This window comes from Arachis hypogaea, chromosome 16 (assembly GCF_003086295.3).
Source record: "Arachis hypogaea cultivar Tifrunner chromosome 16, arahy.Tifrunner.gnm2.J5K5, whole genome shotgun sequence".
Taxonomy (NCBI): Eukaryota; Viridiplantae; Streptophyta; class Magnoliopsida; order Fabales; family Fabaceae; genus Arachis; species Arachis hypogaea.
Genome location: NC_092051.1, coordinates 139075727 through 139098625, shown reverse-complemented (window position 1 = coordinate 139098625; position 22899 = coordinate 139075727). Strand labels below are relative to the sequence as shown.

Genomic DNA, 22899 nt, shown 5'->3' with positions numbered 1-22899 from the left:
TTTTTCTTGTTTTTCATTTTGTGTTGAAAATATATAATTTACGAACTTTTTAATTCGAATACAGTTGTCATTTACATAAAATTAATAATTTAAATATTTAACTAAATTATTAATAATCAACTTCACATAAAACCACAATATATAAATTTTTGCTTATTTAATATTTACAATCAAATCACATTTTATAATAGACCTTTTTATGTAAATAAAATAAAATAATCAAATTACTAAAATTTTCTAAATCAAAACTAATTATACATATGTCATATTTTAATATTATATAAATCATGTTAGAACGTTGTTTAAGTTTATATATATATATATATATATATATCGTAGAAGTATCTCACAATTTATGTGGTAAATTCTCAGCTTCTTTTTCAGATCAATGGTGGCAAGACTTTGAGTCTATATTTTTATATAAATCGTAATAGATTACTACGATTTGTGACCATGCACCCTCATCACCTAAATAGGTTGAGGTTGATTCTACAGTACATTTTCCAAAGCTTCGACGTCTTTGTCTATTTCGAAATCAGAAATTTATACATTTAAGCTATCATGCACAACTCGTTATATTATAGAGCGACGATATAAACCGAGTTTCATAAACACAATTTTTGACAATGACTAAACTACTCATCATCGATCACAAAATAAACAGTTACCAAGTTAACCATCCAAGTTTCAATGGCCCAACTCAAAAAGTCAATACACCACTAATAGCAAACAAAACATACAACCATAGCCTTAAATCCTAACTAGAAAAGGCATTGTGTTCAGCCAGTCAAATTCTTTAGGTCCTCCAATGTAAAAGTGTTGAGCCAACCAAATGCCAACTTAGGATCATCTCGCATCAAATGCACAAAAGTTTGCCTGTTAACAATCTTTGTAAGAACTCTGCAGGCAATGAAGTACAAAGTACTTCCTTTCTCGAGACCAGGCACACTATCAAGTAACGTCAGACAGCTATCCAAATCCAGATTACATTCAAAACCAGTGGCAGTATTATTTGCTTTTGGCACACTAGTCAATCCATCAACTATGCAATGAAGGTAATGTCGTGCCTTAACTGCTTTACCAGAATGCTTCTTAGCTTTCCTCAGTCTTTTCCTCAGTCTCTTCCTTTTCTTCGGAACACTATTTGAAGGACCAGGCTCTGCATTATGTGAATGATAAGTTTCTTTATTAGCAACACCATCACCATCCCCAACACCCTCATCAGAAGCCCTTAATTCAAGGTTATCCTCATTCTCTCCAAGAGGCTCCAGATTAGCAATGCCAACAACATCACCATCCCCTTCATGGGAAGCCCTTAATTCAGGATTATCCTCATTCTCTTCACTAAGTACCACATTATGCGTATCATGAGTTTTGTCAATAGCAACATCACTGCCGGAGACACCCTCATCAAAAGCCCTTGATTCAGGATTATTCTCATTCTCTTCCCTAATGGTAACATCAGCACTACTGACACCCTCATCGGAAGCCCTTAGTTCGGGATTATTCTCATTCTCTTTCCTAGGCTCTACATTATGCATATGATGAGTTTCTTCAATAGCAACATCATCATCACTGAAACCCTCCTCAGAGGCCCTTAATTCAGGATTATTCTCATTATATTCCCTATGCTGCACATTCTGTGTATGATGAGTTTCTTCAATAGCAACATCACCACTGTCCCCATCATCCTCATTGGAAGCCCTTAATTCAAGATTATCCTCATTCTCTTCACCATAAAAACCCACCCCATTTGATGATGGATCTGCATATATAGCTACATAACTTGTACCTTTAGCATCTTCAAAGCAAGCTTCCAACTTATCTAAGTGTGGAGGACCTTGATGCTCAAACTTTAGAAATGCAGGGTTCTCCTAAAATCCAAAGGAGATCAAGAATACGTAAATAGATAATAGAAAAGTAACAACTAAAATTACTAAATTAAAAACAATAGCATAAAAGATGTACCTTTTTTCTGGATTCCCAAAATCTGGGAGGTGCTTTGACAGTTTTTTTAATAGGATCCCATCCTAAACCAGTTTGATTTTCAACAAGCTTTGCCCATAAAGTAAAATCATTTTTTAGATTGTCCAGTTCCTTTTTCAATTGCCTATGATCATAATTTTGACCAGTTTTTCCATTAAACTTGGCAACCACATTGTTCCATCCCTCTTTGTTAAAGTCATCATGAGGCCTATTCCCAGCAGCTATTTCCTGAATACATACTTCCAAGAAAACTCCTATTGTGAAATCATCCCATTTATCATTGTCTGGAATTGGCTGATTCTCTTGAGGAGCTCTTCTATGTGTCACTTCCAGAGGGATGCTATGTTCCTCTTCCTCCAAAGACACGCTATATTTATACAATAAAACAATACCAAAATATTGCACAATTTTTATTATAACAATCATACCTTTAATTACATAAATGCATCAAACAAAAGTAATATTTTATATTTTTAAGTTTTCATCATCTACCATTGAGATCAATCTCCAAAAAGAGACAAGATTTCACCTATTTTATATCGGACCAAACACAAACCGTTGAACACATGTTAAGTATCCAAGGAAAGTGGGAAACCACACCTTAAAAGCTAGCTGTTAAGGGGAAAGAACCACTCTCCTTATATACAACATCAAGCATCCCATACTACTCGATGTGGGACTTTGAGCACCCATAATACCCAAGTCCCTAACAATACACCGGCCCTGAGAGGGCCGACGTCCACGGCGGCTTCACTCTATCGACACTGACCCAACGGTAGCCACTTTGCTACGGTCTATCAGTATTCGGTATTCACCTTAATCCAGCCTATAGGTAGCCCTTTCCATGGCGCCGACAACCACGCTCTGATACCATTGTTAAGTATCCAAGGAAAGTGGGAAACCACACCTTAAAAGCTAGCTGTTAAGGGGAAAGAACCACTCTCCTTATATACAACATCAAGCATCCCATACTACTCGATGTGGGACTTTGAGCACCCATAATACCCAAGTCCCTAACAACACACAAAACAAAAGTCCAGAAATAAATTAACCTAGACACAACTACATATATCAGGTTAAGATTTAAGCCACTGGGTCTAGTGTTGGATACCTGGTTCAGCTGGAAAAACTTTTTCCTCAAGGAAAACAGAAAACTAACAACTAAATAGCAGAGCAAAAGGAAACAACAGCAAAAGTATCAAACAGAACTAGGCTTTGGCCCTCCACAGCACCCCACCATGAGAAAGAAAAAACCTTGACACATGATGAGAATAGTTGAACCACATAGGAAGGATTTTAAACTCCTTCAAATTAAAGTGTTACTAGAGAAATTACCAGCAAATAACCAATTGTCAGCAGATACAAAAATTTATAGCATAAAATAAAATCAGAAAATGATTTACAGCTTCTTTAAAATTAACTCTCACTCTAATGCCAACTATCAAAATCATGCACAAAGAATATATATTACGGGAGCAAACAAAACACAATGAATACAAGGAAAAGCAACAACATCTGCTATCTAATTAAAAAGAAAACATAATTCATTAAATTTCTTAATATCTCTCCATCGATATGTGACGGTAAATATGTAACGTCAGGTTGATTGTAAGTAATAACCTATATATCGGGTCGGGGGAGGGAGATGGTTGTTTCATTTTAATATAAAGGAAATATAGTGAAGGAAGTGGAAGCATGTTATGACCCCATTAATGTTGCAGTTAATATTAGTGTAATTGGAAAGGAAATAGTAGAGTATCTTTTGTCCTTTGTTAGAAGTCCTGGCAGTCAGGATGTCTCTTGAATATCCTTTCTATCTTGTAACTTGTAAGTCATCAATAAATAGATTCCAATTCTAACGAAAGACATAAGTACAAGGACAGTCTGGTGCACAAGAATCCCTCTCTAATGCAGGGTTTGGGAAAGGCCGCACCCACAGGGTGTAATGTACCCAACTTGAACCCATGACTTTGAAGTCACACGGAGACAACTTAATCATTGCTCCAACGCTCCCCTTCAAAGGCATATAAGTATAGCAAAGAAGAAGTGTAGACAAACAATGAATAAAGCGGAACAGAGAAAAATAAAATAAAATAGATACAGAAAAAGAAAAACATTACCTAACAGAATGTTGAAGCTTATTGACTTTACCAAATTGTTTTTTATCATTTAGCTGTATCTGCCTTTTATTTGGATTATCATTTGAAGTAGTGTGGCCACCACTATATGAAGTATGAGGTTCTTCATAAGCAACACTATCACTGTCCCTAACACCCTCACCAAAAGCCCCTAATTCATGATTGTCCTCATTTTCTTTCCCACATACCCTCACCTCAGCTGATGATGGATCTGCATGTGTTTTCAAAGCTACATCACCTGTAGCCTTCGTATCTTTAAAACATGCTTCCAACTTATCCAAGTGTGAAGGACATTGAAACCTAAATTTCAGAAATTCTGGGTTCTCCTAAAATCGAAAAGGGAGAACAAATAAGTGAAAGGATAATAAACACATAATGCAGCAACCAAAATTATTAAATTAGTAGCACAAACTGATAATAACAATAAGACATACCTTTCTTCTAGCTACCCAAAACTCTTGAGATGCTTTTATGGTTTTTTTAACAGGATCCCATCCCACACCAATTTCAAGAAGCTTTTCCCATAAATTAAAGTCACCTTTCAAAATGTCCCATTTATCTTTCAATTGCCTGCAGTCATAGTTACGACCTGTTTTTCCATTGAACTTAGCAATTACATTAATCCATCCCTCTTCATTGAAGTCAGCGTCAGCTCTATTCCCTGAAGCTATTTCCTCAACACATACGTCCAAGAAAACTCCGGTTGTATACTCGTCCCATTTATCCTTTTCTCCGGTCGGCTGCTTTTCTTGGATATTCCTTTCAGGTTTCAGATTTTCATTCAAGCTATATTGTCCAAGTATGAGCAGCCAATTTCAAAATATTGAACAAATTTAATGATAATATCATACTTGAAGTAGATAAATATGCATCTAAAATAACAATTTTGTTTTCCTGACCATCTTCCAAGAAAGAAACAATAATCAATTAAGAAAAAGTTTGAAAAATATGTACCTATTTCTAGAGCTAAATGAAAATAAGATTAATATGTACAATTACATTAAATAAAACCATACGCTAAAACCATGTATCCAACTTATGCGCACATAAAATATGAATAACAAATTCAGAACTACTGTAAAGCTCTTCATTTGAGAGTAACGTGAGTATAGTATACATGTGCAAAGTCTGATATGCAGTATGCTGATACCAAATGGCTAAAGAACATGGATACTATGAGCAAAAAGAAAACTCTTGGTTTCATTTGATGAATGATAAAGGAAATATACTAATATAAAGAAGGATGGAGAAGGCATATAGAGAAAGCAAAGTAGAAATGTAGTCAAATAGTAAGGAAATGACAGGGAACAACATAAGGTAAAAGCAAAGTGAATATCTCTGGTCATGGCCAAGAAATGACACATAATGATAGGGTAAGGTTCACTTATTCTATGAATTGAATCTATAAAGGTTAAAAAAAAAAGACCGGAGACAAGATGATTTTTCCAACAAAGTAAATGCTATTTCTGAAAATAAAATAAAAATCACCTAGACTTGGATCATTTGTTAATCTTGTATACAAGCACACTTATGCTTATAAACACTTACTTGTAATATAGACTTTTTAGAGTTTGGTTGTGTCTTGTTCATTGCTTTTTGCCAAATACAATACACATAAACTAATACTTTGTATCTACATCTCATGGCATATACAAACCAAACACAACTGTATGTAATGGATGTGCAAAGTACATAAGACATAATCCAACAATGCTTTCAAGAGAAGAGTATACATGGACTCAGCAAATGCTAGTATCAAAATACAACTGGGAAAAGTTCGCAGCCACTAACCTTGCTCTTGACAAGTTTTCAAGGACATCATTTATAGCAAATATTGTCATTTTCTTCACCTGTTTCCAAAGCAGTACAAATGGGAAGAAGAATTTACATAAAATCCCCAAAAGAAACTATTGGCAAGTTCAATCCTCTCTGTTCGATAATGTGTCAATGAATTATTTTAAAAATTAATCACATTGGTCAACATAAACTTTTCAAACACAAATATCTAATAAGCAGAAACTCAACATATGGCAGCCTGAGAAAATATAAGTCAGTTTGTAAGCAACAGACTACATTGCGACATGCCAAGATTGGAAATCCATTTTCGTGCTCCAATAATAAATATTTCAAAATAATATTCTATAAGAGCTAGTGTCGGTAAAAAAATTAAAATGCTGAAAAATCTTGTATATTGGCATGGACCTGGGATCCCTAGCTCACTCATAAACTTCCTAACTAAATTCCTCCTCCTCAACTCATGCATAAACCTGTACAGGAAACATCGGATCTTTGATCTCTCTTCTAGACAACTTAACAAACTTCTGAGTTTTCTCCTTGACTTTGCTTACTTTCATCCAGGCCCATTCCCTCCTTTCTCCCTAATATAATATACCTGGGCTTAGGAGGGTTAGGTGGGTTTCTAACTTTCTATCATCTTCCAAGACTAATTTGATGTGATGTAACATTGAAGGAGCAATTTGAATAAAACTTGCAGTCAATGAAAGTTCAAAATATAACAAGTTGAAGAAAGAAGGCACCAAGAAATAGGAGATCGTATCACAAACTAGATAAACATATAAACAGCACAATTAAATAAAGTTGTTCAGTATACCTCCAACTTGTCCTCGCTCGACCTATGATTTATCGGAAGTGTGCGGATTTCCTCTGCCAAACGAAAACACTCGCCAACACTTTCAGGAGACACAAAACTAAGCGCAACATTGATGCATGACTGTAAAAGAACGATGCATAAACATTTCAAACAGTACTAAAGATTAAAAGTACTCACGCCAGAAAACATGGACTAATAGCAAAGGATTTAAGTATTTTGTATGAAATCATATATGTCCAGCTGTTATTGTGTTTTCAAAACTATTGTATTTTAAGGTCAGCTTTGCGAAGAAAGAGCTTACTATTCTTCGTTTTAATCTGGCACAAGAAAATTTTATCACAGTAGGTTTATGTTCAAAGTACCAGCAATTTAGTCTTGCCATACTGTGACATTGGCTGTAAAATAATAATAATAATAATAATAATAATAATAATAATAATAATAATAATAATTGTGTTCTAGAGGTGATTAGTATGTGAATGCTTGAGAAGAAAACCTTCTCAGCTTGTGGGTTTTATATACACCGAAGTAATCATTGATCATAATTACAATGTCTAATAAGGAACCTAAATGTTCCTAATTGATACATACCGGAACTTTACTATAAAATCAACAAATTGAATAAATCTCAAGACAGAATCAGACTCTTCTAGGCATATCACGCATCACTATAAATACATTAAAGAGAATATACATTCACCACATTTCTCCATTGTACCTTCAGATTTCTAACTTGGTATGGACATCCCGCTGGAATAAAAACAGCATCTCCTAACTTCTGAATGAAAGTCCAGGGCTCAATTCCTATCAAATAATAAAAGAATTATCAATGCAAGGTACAGCACAAACAATCAAAACATTCCATCCACCAAAAAATTAGGAAAGCTTAAAAGAAATTGCTAACCATACTCCTCCTTTAGCTTCCTCTTATGTCCCACAGTCAGATAGATGGTTTGATCATGAATGGGGTGAATAACCTACGTTGCCAACAGAAATGCCATTCAAACAGAAGCAAAATTGCACAGTGAAATGAAGATACCTTAATTTTCGGGTATAGAAGGATGCATCAAGAGAAAAATAGAGGGAAATGGAAGACAATTCCTTTTCAAACTTGTATCAAATTTTACCCTTTTTTTCCCTATCATAAAAAACTATATTTTCTTACTCTTTTTCTTATTATGTTGAAAAGAAAATCCTTAAGATGAGGAGAAGTAATAATTATATCCTAATCAATATCAATATATAAAACAAACAAATACTTTTCCTACTGTAAATATATGTTTGACCTACTTTTTCTTTTTGGTACAAATACTTCTACTGTTTTTATAATCTCTAGAGAGGCAGAAGGAAAAGCCATCAATCATTTGATCTCAAGAATCAACAGAATAGCTAATAGCATAAAAACAGATCCAAGTAAAGTATAAAGGAAAACTGATATGCTGCCTCCTATTGCTAAACATCCGGCTACCATAGTTTTTTGGGAAGAAGCCCATGTCTGGAGCGATGCTTATAAATATAAAATTAGGCAAATTGCAATTAAGCCCTTGAGATCTTTCAATACCACAGATATCCCCCTGTTGAGTTAGAATATATTTAGGATTGATATAGTATCTAGGTATATCTTGTATTGATTCAATTTGATAGTAGGGTGATTATCGTGATGATTAGATTGTATATTAACCTATAAATATAAATAAGCACTTCTCATTGTTTCTCACACAACATCTAAATATACAGGATATCCAAAATTCTAACATGTTTTGAAGTAGACATTTGACACCCTTAATTTATTTTGAAAGATTATTAAAAAAAAAAAAAAAAAACCAGATAGGGGCAAACTGTCTCCATTTTAGTATAATCAGTATACATTTTGAACAAAACAACGAGTAAAACAAATAAGTTCTTCTCACAGCCTTCAAACAAACAACAAAGACAGCAACTTTATAAAAAAGGCAACCCGGTGCACAAGCATCCCGCATTAACACAGGATTCAGGAAAGAATTGCACCCAAAGGATGTAATGTAAGCAGCCTAACCTCATAATTGTATTAGCGGTTGATTCTGTGACTTAAATCCGTAACCTTGAGGTTACACGGAAACAACTCACCCCCTCGAAAATAGTAACTTTATCTAGAGAGAAATTAACAAACTCCAAAATGCAAATTGATGAAAAACTGAAAGCTTGGATCTTTCTAAAAGCTTTTTCAGAAAAAGATCCATTTGATTAGAAGGACGAGTCTGGGCCATGATGCTTCTGGAGTTGCTGTGATAACTGGCAACATTTGAGTGGAAGATGTTTTTGGCCCTCAACTTTGTGTGCCATCAACTATGACAACACTCTGGATTGCCCAAACCAGTGTGGCACCACCAACTTTCACCACCACACAAGCTGCCACATCACCACAGCAGCAGTGAGATGAAGGGATGAGATGGGAGTGATGATGAACAAGTTGGGGGCCAGAAAAGGATGGGTATAGAACAAGAGAGTGACATAAGGGGTTTGTTGGAGGCGAGATAGGATCAACAAAAGGGGTATTATGGACCTTTTATTTGATAGGTTAACTCTGTTAATATCCTCTAGAAATGGAGGTAAGTCCTAACCTGCATGTACAGCCTTTGTAAACGTAATTTGGTCCTATAGAATAATAGAAAATTACAACAAAATGAAAATAAACGATCATACCACCACTTTTTCCTGTATACAATATACTCTAAGAGCAGTGTAATCCATACTTCTCCAAAGATAAATAGGTGAAAGCATAAACTTTAAATACACATTGACACTAGAGTGAATGAGAAGAGAGAAAACACTGCTTAGTCTCATCTTGGTTCTGGGCTGATATGCTTAATCCAGCCCCACTAGGACACACAAAGGAAGGATTGTTTTCTGCTTAGTAATTGGCCTACCTGAGGAGGAGAACTTTAGCTATCTCCATGTTATGATTTGGGACTCTATTGGACATTGTACATATTTGGTTATAAGTCCATGTCTATCCATCTTGATTACAAGAAAGAAATCTCCTAGTAAATGAAGTTAAATCTGTACGTTACTTATCTCAACATATCTATAAAACTAAATAAATAAATATATTTCATAAAATATATGATATGCTTCAATATGGCTGCTCCCATCAATGCGGCTTGCCAATGTCTAAAATAAATAGTGATTGATCATAAATAACTTCTTTCGGTTTTGAAAAGAACAATTCAAAACTATTATTATCAAAACCTTCATCGTTTCAAAATCCAATGACACTCCCTCTATTCTTAATTAATTGTCCAATTCTGAAATTCCAATTTTCCCAAATAATTGTCTACTTAGCAAATTGAATGTAACTTTATTTTTCTTTTCCAGTCATATCACTTATATATATACTCTAATCAACCTCAATAATAATGCTGTCAGAAATCAGGATAGAATCATATAATATCAAAGAATATCAAATATGATCTCTTAGGTTTAGCATTGATATTTATCATTGTTTCCTTATTAGTATTATATTTTTACTATTCTTATGAATAGATGCTAGTATTCTTCTCATGCATGACAGATCACATAGGAATGACATATTCTCTCTCATCTGCTGAGTTACTATTTACTCTATAATTTTTCAGGTTAATCAGGGGTTTTAACATGGTATCCGAGTCATGGTATCTTCCGTGATCTCATATGCTTCCATTGTATCAAGCTCTATGTTGAAGAATCTTTTATCTCGTGTTCTCTATTTCTGTTTCTCGATTAAGCCACCTTGTCTCTGTCTCTTTGTTTGATAGTCTCGCAAATCCCTATTTGAGTCACTGCCGCCACAAGTTGAGAAAAGTCTCAAAATTCCTCCTCCGACTGCAGTTATGTCGTGTTATCTTCTCCACCCTCTCCACTCCATTGTCATCACTGTCGCTACCAATGTCTTTGCCACTGTGGCCTCCACTGAGTCAGTAGCTCAAATATCTCTGCCTTAAGTTGCTGTTAGCACTGATGGCACCTTCTTGTCACCAATCACTGACCGCACCGTCAAGCTCATCATCTCCAGCCGAGCCAATACCATCCAGGTTTGAGGCTTCATGCACTTCCACGCACTATTTTCTCCCTTGGATTCCATTCACCACCGCAGCTTTCACCGGTGCAGGCAAGCACGTCAGCCGTCTCTTTCCACCGCCATGCTCATCTCAGATCTCACCATCCTCCGGATCTGGTCGTCGGTTTCTCTTTCAACCACTTTTCATCTTTTGCATTTTCTGCATTTCTACAGTGCCCTGACACTACTACACCATTCATCCGGGCTGTTTCCACTACAATAGTCCACCTAAAGCATCATCAAACTCCTTGATTTTATCTCTATCGGGTGTCATGACTACTGATTCTCCCACTTCTAATAGTTCTTGCATGTTTGACATCTCTACTATCTATATAACCTCAAACTTGTAAACACTCTAAAAACCATATCTAAGAAGTGAGACTTTTAATACATGCCCAAGAATGAACATCTAGAGCGTGAAGTTTGATTTCCAGCATGAACATATGGGATGGTCCAACTAGATTGGATTGGATAAACTACCATATTAGAATTGTGGGTTTAACTCACCCCAAAAACAAGCTCAAGAGGTGATAGGGGCCTCGTACTTATAAACACTCTAAAGACAATGGATTTTAAGAACAACAACAAAGCCTTGTCAAACTAGGTGGGGTTGGCTACATGGATCAAACATCGTCATTGAGATCTATCATGTATCATGTCTACAAAGAGACCGTTTACATGTAGATCTCGTTTGACCACATCATAGATGGTCTTTCTAGGTCTTCTTCTGTCTTTCACCCCTTATCCATCTTCCATCTCATCCACCCTCCTGATTGGGTGTTCTGTCGGTCTTCTTCTCACATGTTCAAACCACCTGAGACACGATTCTACCATCTTTTCCACAACGGGTACTACTCCAACTCTCTCTCTTATATCTTCGTTCCTTATTTTATCCAATCGCGTATGGTCACCCATTCATCTCAACATCTTCATCTCTGTCATATTTAACTTATGTTCGTGCTTTTCTTTGGCCGTCCAACACTTTGTACCATAAAGCATAGCCAGTCCGACAGCATTGCGATAGAATTTACTTTTAAGTTTTAAAGACACTTTTTGTCACATATAAGACCAGACGCATTCCGCCATTTTGACCAACCTGCTTGGATCCTATAATTTACATCCTGTTCAATCTCTCCTATAAAGCATCCAATATAACTTTTAACTTTTCGTAGGATGTTTTCTCCAATCTTCACCTCTATATTAGGGTTTCTCCTTCGGCGGCTGAACTTACATTTCATATATTCCATCTTGCTACGGCTTATGCACAGACCATACACTTTTAGGTCTTCCATTGACTCTCCCATAAGGACAATATCATCAACAAAAAACATGCACCATGACACAAGCTCTTGGATATGCTCTGTGAGTATTTCCAACACTAATGTAAAAATGTATGGACTTAAGGATGATCCTTGGTGTAATCCTATACTAATAGAAAATTTCTCAATCACATCACCCTGAGTCTTCACACTAGTTGTAGCCCCATCATACATGTCTTTGATTGCATGAATATATACGATCCCTACTCTCTTCTTTTCCAAAACCTTTCATAAGACCTCATTCGGCACCCTATCGTACGTTTTTTCCAAATTAATAAACACCATATGTAGATCTCTATTATTACTACGATATTTTTTCATCATCCTTCTTAACAGGTATATCGATTCAGTAGTAGATCTATCTGGTATAAAACCAAATTGGTTCTTTGTTATTTGTGTCTCTTCTCTCAACCGCCGTTCTGTCACCCTTTCCTATAACGTTATGGTATGGCTCATGAGCTTGATCCCTCTATAGTTTCTGCAACTTTGTATATCCTCTTATTATTGTAAAATAGGTATTAAGGTGCTCTTTGTCCACTCATTTGGCATCTTCTTTGACTTTAAAGTCTCATTAAAAAACTTAGTTAACCAACAGATGCCTTTCTCTCCAAGGTCCTTCCAAACTTCAATCGTAATATTATCGAGTCCTACTACCCTGCCATTTTTCATCAATTTTAGAGCATCTTTTACTTTGAAGTCTCAAATCCTTCAATAGTAGTCGAAGTTTTGATATTCTTCCCTCATGTATAACCGACCAAGATTGGAAAGAATCTTCTGTCATTCGTTAAATAACTCGTAGAAGGGTAATTTTGTAAATTGAAATTAAATTTTTGTAAGTCAGGTACATTTTAAATTTTTAATTGTATTCTTATTTCAAGTGAAAATTCAAAAGTAGACAATTAATTAAGAACGCAAGGAATACATCATATGTAATGTATTTTTATGGAAGCAAAGATAGAATGTAAACGGGTCAGGATGCAGACCTAGATACCAAAAATATGATGGTCATAAGAATAAAAAAGAATGCTCCCAGCAATTAAACTATTCACCATTGGCAAGGCATAATTAGTGAATCAAACTGAAATATCCTTTAAAGTAATGCAAAATTATTATACTAATTTACCTTATTTAAGGGACAGCAATAGTTATGTCTGAACTCCTTGAAATGCTTTTTCAGATATTCCTTTAACACAGGAATATCCTGTCTCCGGAAAACATCCCAAAGGACACCATCAGAAGCATCCCCTCCAGCTAATATATTGCTTTCTTCCTGATAAGTTACAAGGAGCTCTCTCTTGTCTTGGTCATGGTGCTTCCGTTTCAAATGCTCAATCGTTCTAAGTTGGTCAGATGTCAACCTCACTTTTTCAGCAGTATGAGTTAAAATATTAACCTAAAATGGCCAAATTAATATAAAAGAAAGGAGACACAATTTCATATCTCAATACATATAAATCCTAGCACTATATATAGCAACAAATACAATGTTAAGAAAGATTTGGTAAGGAAATTGATGAGATTAAATCACAAATAGCAGAGGATTGAGAAAGAATAACGAGGTTTAGAACAAGTGTATTACGGATGAGGAGGGTAAGGTTTTGGTCACAAAAGGAGCATTAACGAAAGATAGAGAACTAATATCACAAATTATTCAATGAGAGATATGAGACTCTCTGGTGTTTGGATCTGCTACACACAAGGAAGGAGGACCCAAAATTTTATCACTATCGGAGAATGCGAGAGTTTGGAGTTAAGAGGCCCGAAAATGAATGAAGAATAGTGGAGCAGTGGGTCAGAAGATATATATCAATTAGGAAAGATCTACGAGAAAAAGGCATTAATTGGTTGGTCTAAGAAGATGCTAAACAAATGGAGAGAAAACGCTTTGATTCCCATATGCAAAAACAATTTATACATAATTGTGGAAACTACATAAAGATAAGCTCGTGACTCATACCATGAAATTATGGAAGGGTGTGATAGAGCGAAAGTTGAGACACGAGACTTGGACTTTGGAAAGTCGGCTTTTGGTTTTATGCTATGTAGATTTACCAGTGATGCAATATGCTTGTTCAGAAGAAATGATGGAGAGGTACTGGAACAATAAGAAAGATTTACATGTGATTCTCATTTACTTAGAAATGGCATATGATAGGGTGTCCTGTGGAAAGTTAAGGTAGCAGATATTTTTGTGTAACTAAAGATATGCACAATAGGATTACAATATGAGAACCCAAGGAGGTGTAATAGAGAAACTTCCTATTGTTGTAGGTTACAGTTGGGGTAATCTCTACCCTGATACATTTTCACACTAGTCTTTGTGGTAATTATTAAGCATATCCAGGAACCCATACCATGATGCAAATGACATCATTTTTATGGGAAAATCAAAGGAAGATTTTAAATAAAAAATTAGATTTGTGGAAATAAGCTTTACAAGTACATGGTTTACACATAAGCTACGTGTGTAAATTCAGCACGAGAAGAGAGAAGTTTAACATATAAAAGAAAATTGGAGAAAACACCATACACCACAAGTCGAGATTTATGTATCTCAATTGAATTATTCGAGACAATGGAAAAATAGAGGATGATATAAACTATAGGATTCAATAGGTTGGTCAAAGTGAAAGACTGGTTCGAAATTCATTTGAAACGAAAAATAACCTATAATACTTAAGAATAAAGTTTATCACACTGTCATTAGACCAACTTGTGTAGAACAAAGTGTTGGGTGGTAAAGGGTGAACACAAACATAAATTTAGTGTGACCTAAATGAGAATGCTTAAATGGATGAGTGGCTATACGCAAATGAACAGGGTAAGGAATAAGGACATGATAGAAAAGGTGAAGGGTGCGCCAATTGTTGAAAAGATGGTGAAATCATGTTTTATGTGATTTGGACACGTTTAGTAGGGGGAGGGGGAACCAACAACAAATCTAGTGGAGAAGCTAAATTTGATGAAAGATTGAGTAGGGGTTAGGAGCAAAGGGAAACCTAAGAAGTCTCTGAATGAGGTATTCAACAAAGATCTAAGTATAAATGGGCTTACCGCAGATATGATACATGACAGGATGCAATGTTGTCATTTTCTCCATGTAACAAATCCCAAACAATGGGATAAGGTTTTGTGATGTTGTATATTGCGAATCCTAAGTAGATTCATCTCACAAATTATCAAATCTCCCAAGAAAACATAGCATGAAATGAGAGGTTATGGACTATGGAGTATGGACAACACAATGAGCACAAATTTATGACGAGAACTTGAAATGACAATCTGCTCATACATAAAAGCACAGAGAAATGCATAGTCTTAAGGGAAGCAACAAATGTATACATTTATACATCTACAAACATTAATCCTTCATATGTGGGACTGCATTCGAAGATAAACATGAAAAGAATTCAAAAAGTTCAAAAGAGATATCCTTCAACAAATAAGAATTGAGGAAATAAAACATACTGTATCAGAAATATCATAGTGGAGTTTAACCACAGAATCACCACGTCCAAGCTCTTGAGGAAATCCATATGCAATATATGCTTTTGGCTCCATGTTAGGTGTTGAACCAGTCCGTGGTACTTTAGAAGCAAGATTAAGAACACCTCCAAAAGGATGTGTATATTCCCCAAAGGGCAATAAAGACATAAATTCTGCATAGTGACGTGGTGCACGTTCCTTGAAGAAATCAGGGGGCCAATCATTTAATCTCAGCATCTGAGGCCAACCACACCAATCCCAACGACCAGTTGTGTACCCAGTAAAGAATTGGTGGATATTAATATCTCCCTGCTTTTAAGTAGAGAAAGTATACATCACCAGCAACAAAACAGACATATTAAGTGAAAACTATAAAGAATTTGAAAAACAAAGCACATATGATTTAGTTCATTCTAATCATAGAACAGAAAGTAATTAGTACAGATGGAAAATAATATTTTGTACCAGAAAATGTAAACAGGATGTACGCCTTATCCAACATAAGCTAGATGTTGTAAGACTGAAACAAAATGGAAAACATAGTAGGAAACCAGAAATAGAGGATGAAAGGGAAACTACAAAACATTTGGATGGTTGAAAGCAAAACAGACAGGGATAACAGAAAGAAATATAAGTTGTAAATGTAAAATGTTAAGATCGGAAGCAAAACCGAGAAGGGATAAAGATGACAATACTAACAGCATTCTAAACTGATCAAATATGTTTTGTATTTGTTGACAGGGCGAGGAGAAACAACATACTGGCAACAAGCATCTACCATGCCATCCAAAATGGGTGTTTTGTGTTGATAAATATCCAACTTGACCGAAATCTCAATCTTACCATGACAGCAGAATGTCTAGAAACTATTTCTGACATGAAATCCATCAAAAAATAGTTGTAAATTTTCAAAAATTTCAAAAGACTTCTCTCAAGGGCAGCTCGGTGCACAAGCATCTCACATTAACGCAAGGTCCGAAGAAAGCCCGCACCCAAAGGATATAATATAGGCAGTCTAACATGTTAATTACATCAGTAGTTGATTCCACGCTTGAACCTGTGACCATGATGAGGTCACACGAAGACAACTCAACCGTTGCTCCAAAGCTTCCCTTAAAAAGATTTTTCTCAAATCTCATTAAAAAAAAAGATGGTGATATCAAATTCAAAGATGTAAAATTTAATATTAAAAATTGGGAAAATAACACAAAACCCTATTGGGAATTTGGGATTTCTGAAAATAGCACCGCACTACCGCAGTATTGCACCCCATTCTTTGATAGTCTATATTAGAATATTTTAACAAACTATACTCTTCTATTTATTATCAATAACTTTCCTGTAGTCGCATAGTCCATCAACACATTACACTATTAGAAAAATGCAGAAAACCATTAGAATTATTGAAGAAACTTTTTAAATACCTATGAAAGTTAATTTTACAGAAAAAAAATTTTCAACAGAAAGGATCCATAAAAAGAATCACCTATCGAAAATTCTTTTGATCCATTGATTATCAACAAAAATATTTTCTTCTGATTGATAATTATTTGGGAAATTTTGTCACATGTTTTGTTGTTCATAAATTTAAGGTTCAATTAATATTTAGGTCTCTACTATTTAACTCAATTTCTTTTTGAGTTACTATATTCTAAAATTTTAATTATGTCCTACATTGCATAAGTTTTCCTAATCAGGATTCATGTCCCTGTTTATATGAGCCCTTAGAAAAAATGAGATTAAATGGAATATTCCTTGCATATAGTAAGACCTTACTGAACATCCAAAACCATGCTTGAAGAGAATACTTAAGACCATCTTAAGAAATTGCACAATGGACAAGTATAGGACTAACACTCCCTTCCCTATGCAACAAACATTGGGCACTCATGGTTCTCTACTTCTCTTGGGCTTGGCATCTATCTGACACAAGGGCCAGCTTTTATGGCAACCTTAGACAAGATTACAAGAAGAGACAAGCAGTGGCCATTTTAGAAAGCGGAGATGTCACCGTAACCGAGTCTAAATATCTTTCTAGAATTTAGCTATACGGCCTTCAAATGATCCACCTAACCATCAAGGCCAATCTCAATAATAAAGGCTTAATGACAACCAACTATAGAAATCCCATGAGGTAATGAAACACGAATACACGTCAAATCAGAATCCAAACATCTCAAGAGTCATCACTTATCACCAACCTGATGGACAAGTGCTTCATGAACAATTTCAGGGATGGAAATAGAGGATAAAGCAAAAGCAAACACATAATTGGATGAAGACAAGTAAGCAAATTATGAATGGGGCAAGCAGTGTAGGAATTACATTTTCAAAAGGATGATATTTTCCATGGGTAAGTTTGTGGATAGGGTGATATTTTCCATGGGCTATAGGTAAGTTTGTAGCTTCAATAGGACACAGTGAAGCAACCATAGAGGAAGGACTAAATCTTTCAGGGGAAGACAATGGCATCAAAGAGTTATGAGAATCAGTGCAAGTGTTATGAGAAATAAGAGCCATGAGATTTGAGAATCCATATAAAAATAGAATTTCCAAATAAAGCCATCAGAAGTCAACACTTAGGATTGAGAAATTAAACAAACCTGTGCCCAATTTAGGCAGTCAAGTGCCTTCATATCCAAATGTTGATTACCCTTGCCCATATTAGTCAATCGGAATGCACGCCACATGACTAGTGGTTCCCAGCTTAAACCAGATGTACGTTCAAGCACATTGCTTACAATAACAGGCTCGCCTCTACTCCAATGACATTGAAAATGTTTCAACTCTTCAGGTTTTTGACTTATAGCCTGAGGATGGTACAAAAAGTTGTCAATGGAATTTTCACGAGAAGCCGCCTTCAGTGTATTATTATTACTTCTACAATCTGTGTTTCTGCTGAGCCTCAAACATGAACACCAGCTAACAGGATTCTCAACTGCATTGTGAAGCTTATGTGCTTCTGCTTCTTCTGCTTTGTGTACTAACTCTGAGATAAAATTTGGACCAAGTACACTTCTCAGTTCAAGAAACCTGTTGCGACACTTATTCTTTGGGCAAGGAATGCTGCCATCGCTCTTTGCATGCCACCCAGATCTTGACCATCCACGAACATCAGGCTTAGCATCAGAATGCGCTAAATTCTTCTTAGAGTCAGGCTTAGCATCCTCATGTGCTGAATTCGACTTGACTCCACTTATATATTCACAACCATGCAGATAATTGATACCCCAGTTGACAAATCCAAGCTCATCTGGATCTGCACCACCTAGTAGCTCTCCATTGCGAAGCTCATAGCAACAGATAAGACAAAGGCGGAAAGAACATTTTCTACAGAATCTGTGGTAGTCAAATATTGACGTCTTGCAGTTATCACTACAAAAGAATATAAGGTCAACCAACTAAAAGAATATGAGGATAACTGAAAAGAAAAGAGAATCAGAAAAATCCCAACCAGTGGACACGTTCATGTTTACAGTACTCTGACTTTTCAATATTTAGCTTCGGGAGTGAAAGCCCTGCAGTGCACATCCCACAACCAAACTAAATAACAGTAGATATATATACTGAATTTTGACGGTGGCATGAGATGACCTATATTGCTAAGGTACATACAAGAAGCATTATCAAATTAATTCAGAATAATCTGAGAGAGAGAGAGAGCCAATCACTTGATCCTAAAAGTAAAGAACCAAAACCAGGAATTAGAAAACACTAACTAAGCAAACCATGTAATATGAGGAAGGGAAAAACTGGAAAACATGGTTTGCAAGAGGCAAGATTTGCTTGTCAAATCTTATAAAATACAACACTTTTTACTTTTTGTTGAAGCCCTCATCGCGCAAATAGGTGTATTGAACTATTGATGGCACTCATTCAAAACATCCTTATAGACTTATAGTCATTTAAAGAAATATGAGTACTGAAAAATGCATATACACTAGTCCAACTTAATTTGCATCAGGATCAAATTGATTTATTTCAGAGCAAAGTTTATATGTACATCACATCGGTGACCACAACAGAGACTCCTCAATCAAAATATTACCTTTCCTCTTAGCTTCTATATCCTTCTCAATCATTTGTTCTTTATCCAACTGTCTTAAATAAGGAAGAAGCCGTTTTAGCAAATACTTAGAATGCTCAAATCTCTCCTGTTCGTTCCTTGGCACACGACGACGCCTCATTGCCTACAGAAAACCAAATGGCCATATTGTAAATCTGGGATACAGTAATTCACGGGTAAAGCCAATATAAAAGGGGGGATATACTGACCTCACTTAATTCTGTAGATCGCAAGCATGCTCTGCAGTTGCAATTACCACGGCAAACCGGACATAACACTGCATCCTCCGGCTTTAATTCAGGATACCTAAAGATGCAACAGCAAAAATATCAAGAACTGACAGCATGATAAGTCTTCATCATAAAAAATCTAGGGGTCAATTTGGTTGCAGTTTCATCTTCAATTTTTTTTTTTTCATGATTTTATAAGAAACAAGTGAAAACAAAGAAACACTAAAAATGGAAAGACAATCCAAGCACAGCTTAAACTTGCAATAACTTTACAGTTTATAGGTTACTGCTCTTGCCATTGTCACTCGAAATTATGTTCTCAAGAAGAAATCTAAAGAATAAAAAACAAAAACTCTAATATTCGAGACATTGACCATTAAATATAGCTTTACTCCAAATATATATATATATAACTAAAAAACAGAAATCAATACCAGCTAGCCAAACAAGGCATACAGAATCTTTTCCGCTTGCAATTTTTGCACCTCACAACGTCACCTTTGTCATTTCTCTGACATTGATGGCACATTAAGCTCTCCTCTTCAAAAAACTGTTGATTAAGAAACAAAGTTTTGACCACAATTTCAATATACATGATCACCTAACACCAAATTTTGAACATCTAATCAAAAGGAAAAAGAAAAGGGAATAACGAACTTTAGGGCCTCTCCTAATGAATTTGGGTGTCTCCTGTGGATGCTTCCGAAGTAGGAACCTCCTGCCGTTGGCGACGTCCTTTTGAGAATCTTTATCCAACCCAAGCTCAACATTATCACTCGGAAGTTCACTTTCCGTCGCCGTCGAATAACCATTTTCATCCTCTTCACTCTCAGCCCTGCTTCTGCTGCTAGTTCCGACGTTACTAGAAATCTTCGCCATCTTTCGCTTTCTGTCCTGCCTTGTTCCCTTGGAGTTCTGAACAAGAGAGGAATTTGTAGCTCCATCATCGTCTTTGGCGTCTTTGTCAAGGTCAACATTATTATCACTCGGAACTTCATTTTTCGGCGTCCCAAAGTTAACAACTTGTGTCGTCCGTGGCCGTCGCCCTCGCCGCTTCCTTGCCGGCAGCATTGGAGGTGGGAAAGGGAATAATGAGGAGATTGAGAGAAAGATAGTCAGTTGAAGAGCCCTAGGAGGCTAGGACTTGAAGCTGGTAGTGTAGTTCATTTCAGTATTTCACCATAAAATCTTGAATAAAGGAATAATACACTGTAAAGTCATGTGAGAATTAACTCCTCCAAGATTTTATCAATTTTGTTTTGAGTAATACCTCAAATAGATTTATTGTAGGAATAGATTTATTTAAGAACTTAATTGTAGGAATAGATTTATTTCTCACGAAAATGATCCAAGTCATTGATTTTTAAAATGGTTAGAGATATATGTCATACACGTCTTTTATCTAGGTTTTAATCGGTTAACCGAACATTCTTTTTTTTATGTGGATGTGATTACTGTGACGTGTGAGGATATAGACTATGCGTCGCTTTTAGGACACATTAGTTCCTGCACACGTGACCAAAACGACGTTTCAAAGCACTAAAACGACGTCGTTTTGAGGGGACAGATTAATCCTCAACTTTTCTTATGAAAGTGTTACAAAACGATAGCGTTGTGAATGCGTGTCCTTTTTAACTTCTTATTGCCCTTGCTAACTGGTCCATTAACAGACTTATTAACTTTTAATTTCTTATGCAGAGTTTTCATTGGAGATTTCTTTTTTCCATTATTCTTTTCTTTCTTACCAGTTTCGACAGGCTCTTCCTCTTCACTTGAATCGGAAAAACCATATCCAGAAGGTAGGGGCTTATACAATGCATTTTCTGTCGACTATTTGAACTCTCAACATCTGCATCATTGTCAAGTCCATCATCTTTTGCACTAACCTTTTGCACATTCACCTCCTCAACACTAATATCATCATAGTCATCAATGAACTCCGTATCTTCCATGATAGGATGGTCAAAATAGATGTAAAATTTGTCATTATCCTCATTTAGCATCTTATTATTTTGTAAAGTTCTGATTTTTTGTCTCTGTGAATTGGGTGACGACCGGATTTCAGGTTAGCAGAAGTAGGATCATACCAAAACATTGCCTTGTAGTCATGGTAACCCAAATCCAAAAACAGTTTTTTCATGTTAAAAAAACATATTAAGTCAATGTCCATTGGGAGAAACTTTTTGACTTCTCCATTGATGTACACAAGTACTCTTTTATTGTCTCGAACAAAATTTACATCGTAGTGAAATACGGATACCATGTCTTCACTCATCTAAATATAAGAAAATAAAAATCTATCATAACTTCAACAAGCAACAAACACATTACAAGAGCAGTAAAACAGAATCCAATTTTTAAATACTGACATTGTTAACGTTATTATGAAACGGCACAACCTAAATCACTTTACAACTCTGACTTAACTTACACTAGCAACACACTATCTTTGATCTACCCTACACATGACATGCATGTTCGTCATACTTCAATCTTCACCTCCAAATTAATTCAGAAAAAAAAATTAATAAACGTACCTCCAACAATGGCGATATGCACGACACACCACCGCCATCAGTCAGTCGCCGTCAATTCCATCAAACCGCCGTTACAGACTTCAGTCAACGTTAATGAAGTTGAGGAAGATGAAGGTTACTTTGTAAAATCTGGGTGAGGGTTTGGGGTTTCAGGTAATTTTACAGAGACAAAGGGGAATGGACGTGCATTTTTATACTAGGTTCCCATTCACAACGTTATCGTTTTGTAACACTTCCATCAGAAAGGTTGGGGACTAATCTGTCCCACTCAAAACGACATCATTCGAAGAAGCACCAAAATGACGTCGTTTTGGCCACGTGTGCAGGGACCAATGTGTCCTGAAAGTGACGCATAGCCTGTAACCTGACACGTCACACTGATCACTTCCACGCAGGAGAGAGAGTGTTCGGTTAACCGACTAAACCTGGACTAGGGACATATATGGCATAT

The 22899-nt window shown here is 35.8% G+C and overlaps 1 protein-coding gene across 2 annotated transcripts; it reads right to left on the bottom strand.

The window, feature by feature from the left end:
- Positions 1 to 542: 542 nt before the first annotated feature.
- On the bottom strand, positions 543 to 21248 carry LOC112755284 (uncharacterized). Of its 2 annotated transcripts, none has more exons than XM_025803268.2 (16): positions 20569 to 21248; positions 20346 to 20461; positions 19891 to 19987; positions 19664 to 19805; positions 19070 to 19133; positions 18219 to 18990; positions 15598 to 15924; positions 13253 to 13522; positions 7640 to 7712; positions 7454 to 7539; positions 6736 to 6855; positions 5916 to 5974; positions 4559 to 4910; positions 4107 to 4450; positions 1969 to 2353; positions 543 to 1874 (listed from the first exon to the last, which is right to left on the bottom strand). In XM_025803268.2, the coding sequence occupies exons 1-16, from the start codon at positions 20980 to 20982 to the stop codon at positions 780 to 782; spliced, it is 4716 nt and encodes a 1571-aa protein (XP_025659053.1). In that variant the 5' UTR covers positions 20983 to 21248; the 3' UTR covers positions 543 to 779. The 2 variants fall into 2 exon arrangements, with proteins under 2 accessions (XP_025659053.1, XP_025659052.1); XM_025803267.3 differs by having other exon boundaries at positions 15598 to 15927; positions 20569 to 21179.
- Positions 21249 to 22899: the final 1651 nt, after the last annotated feature.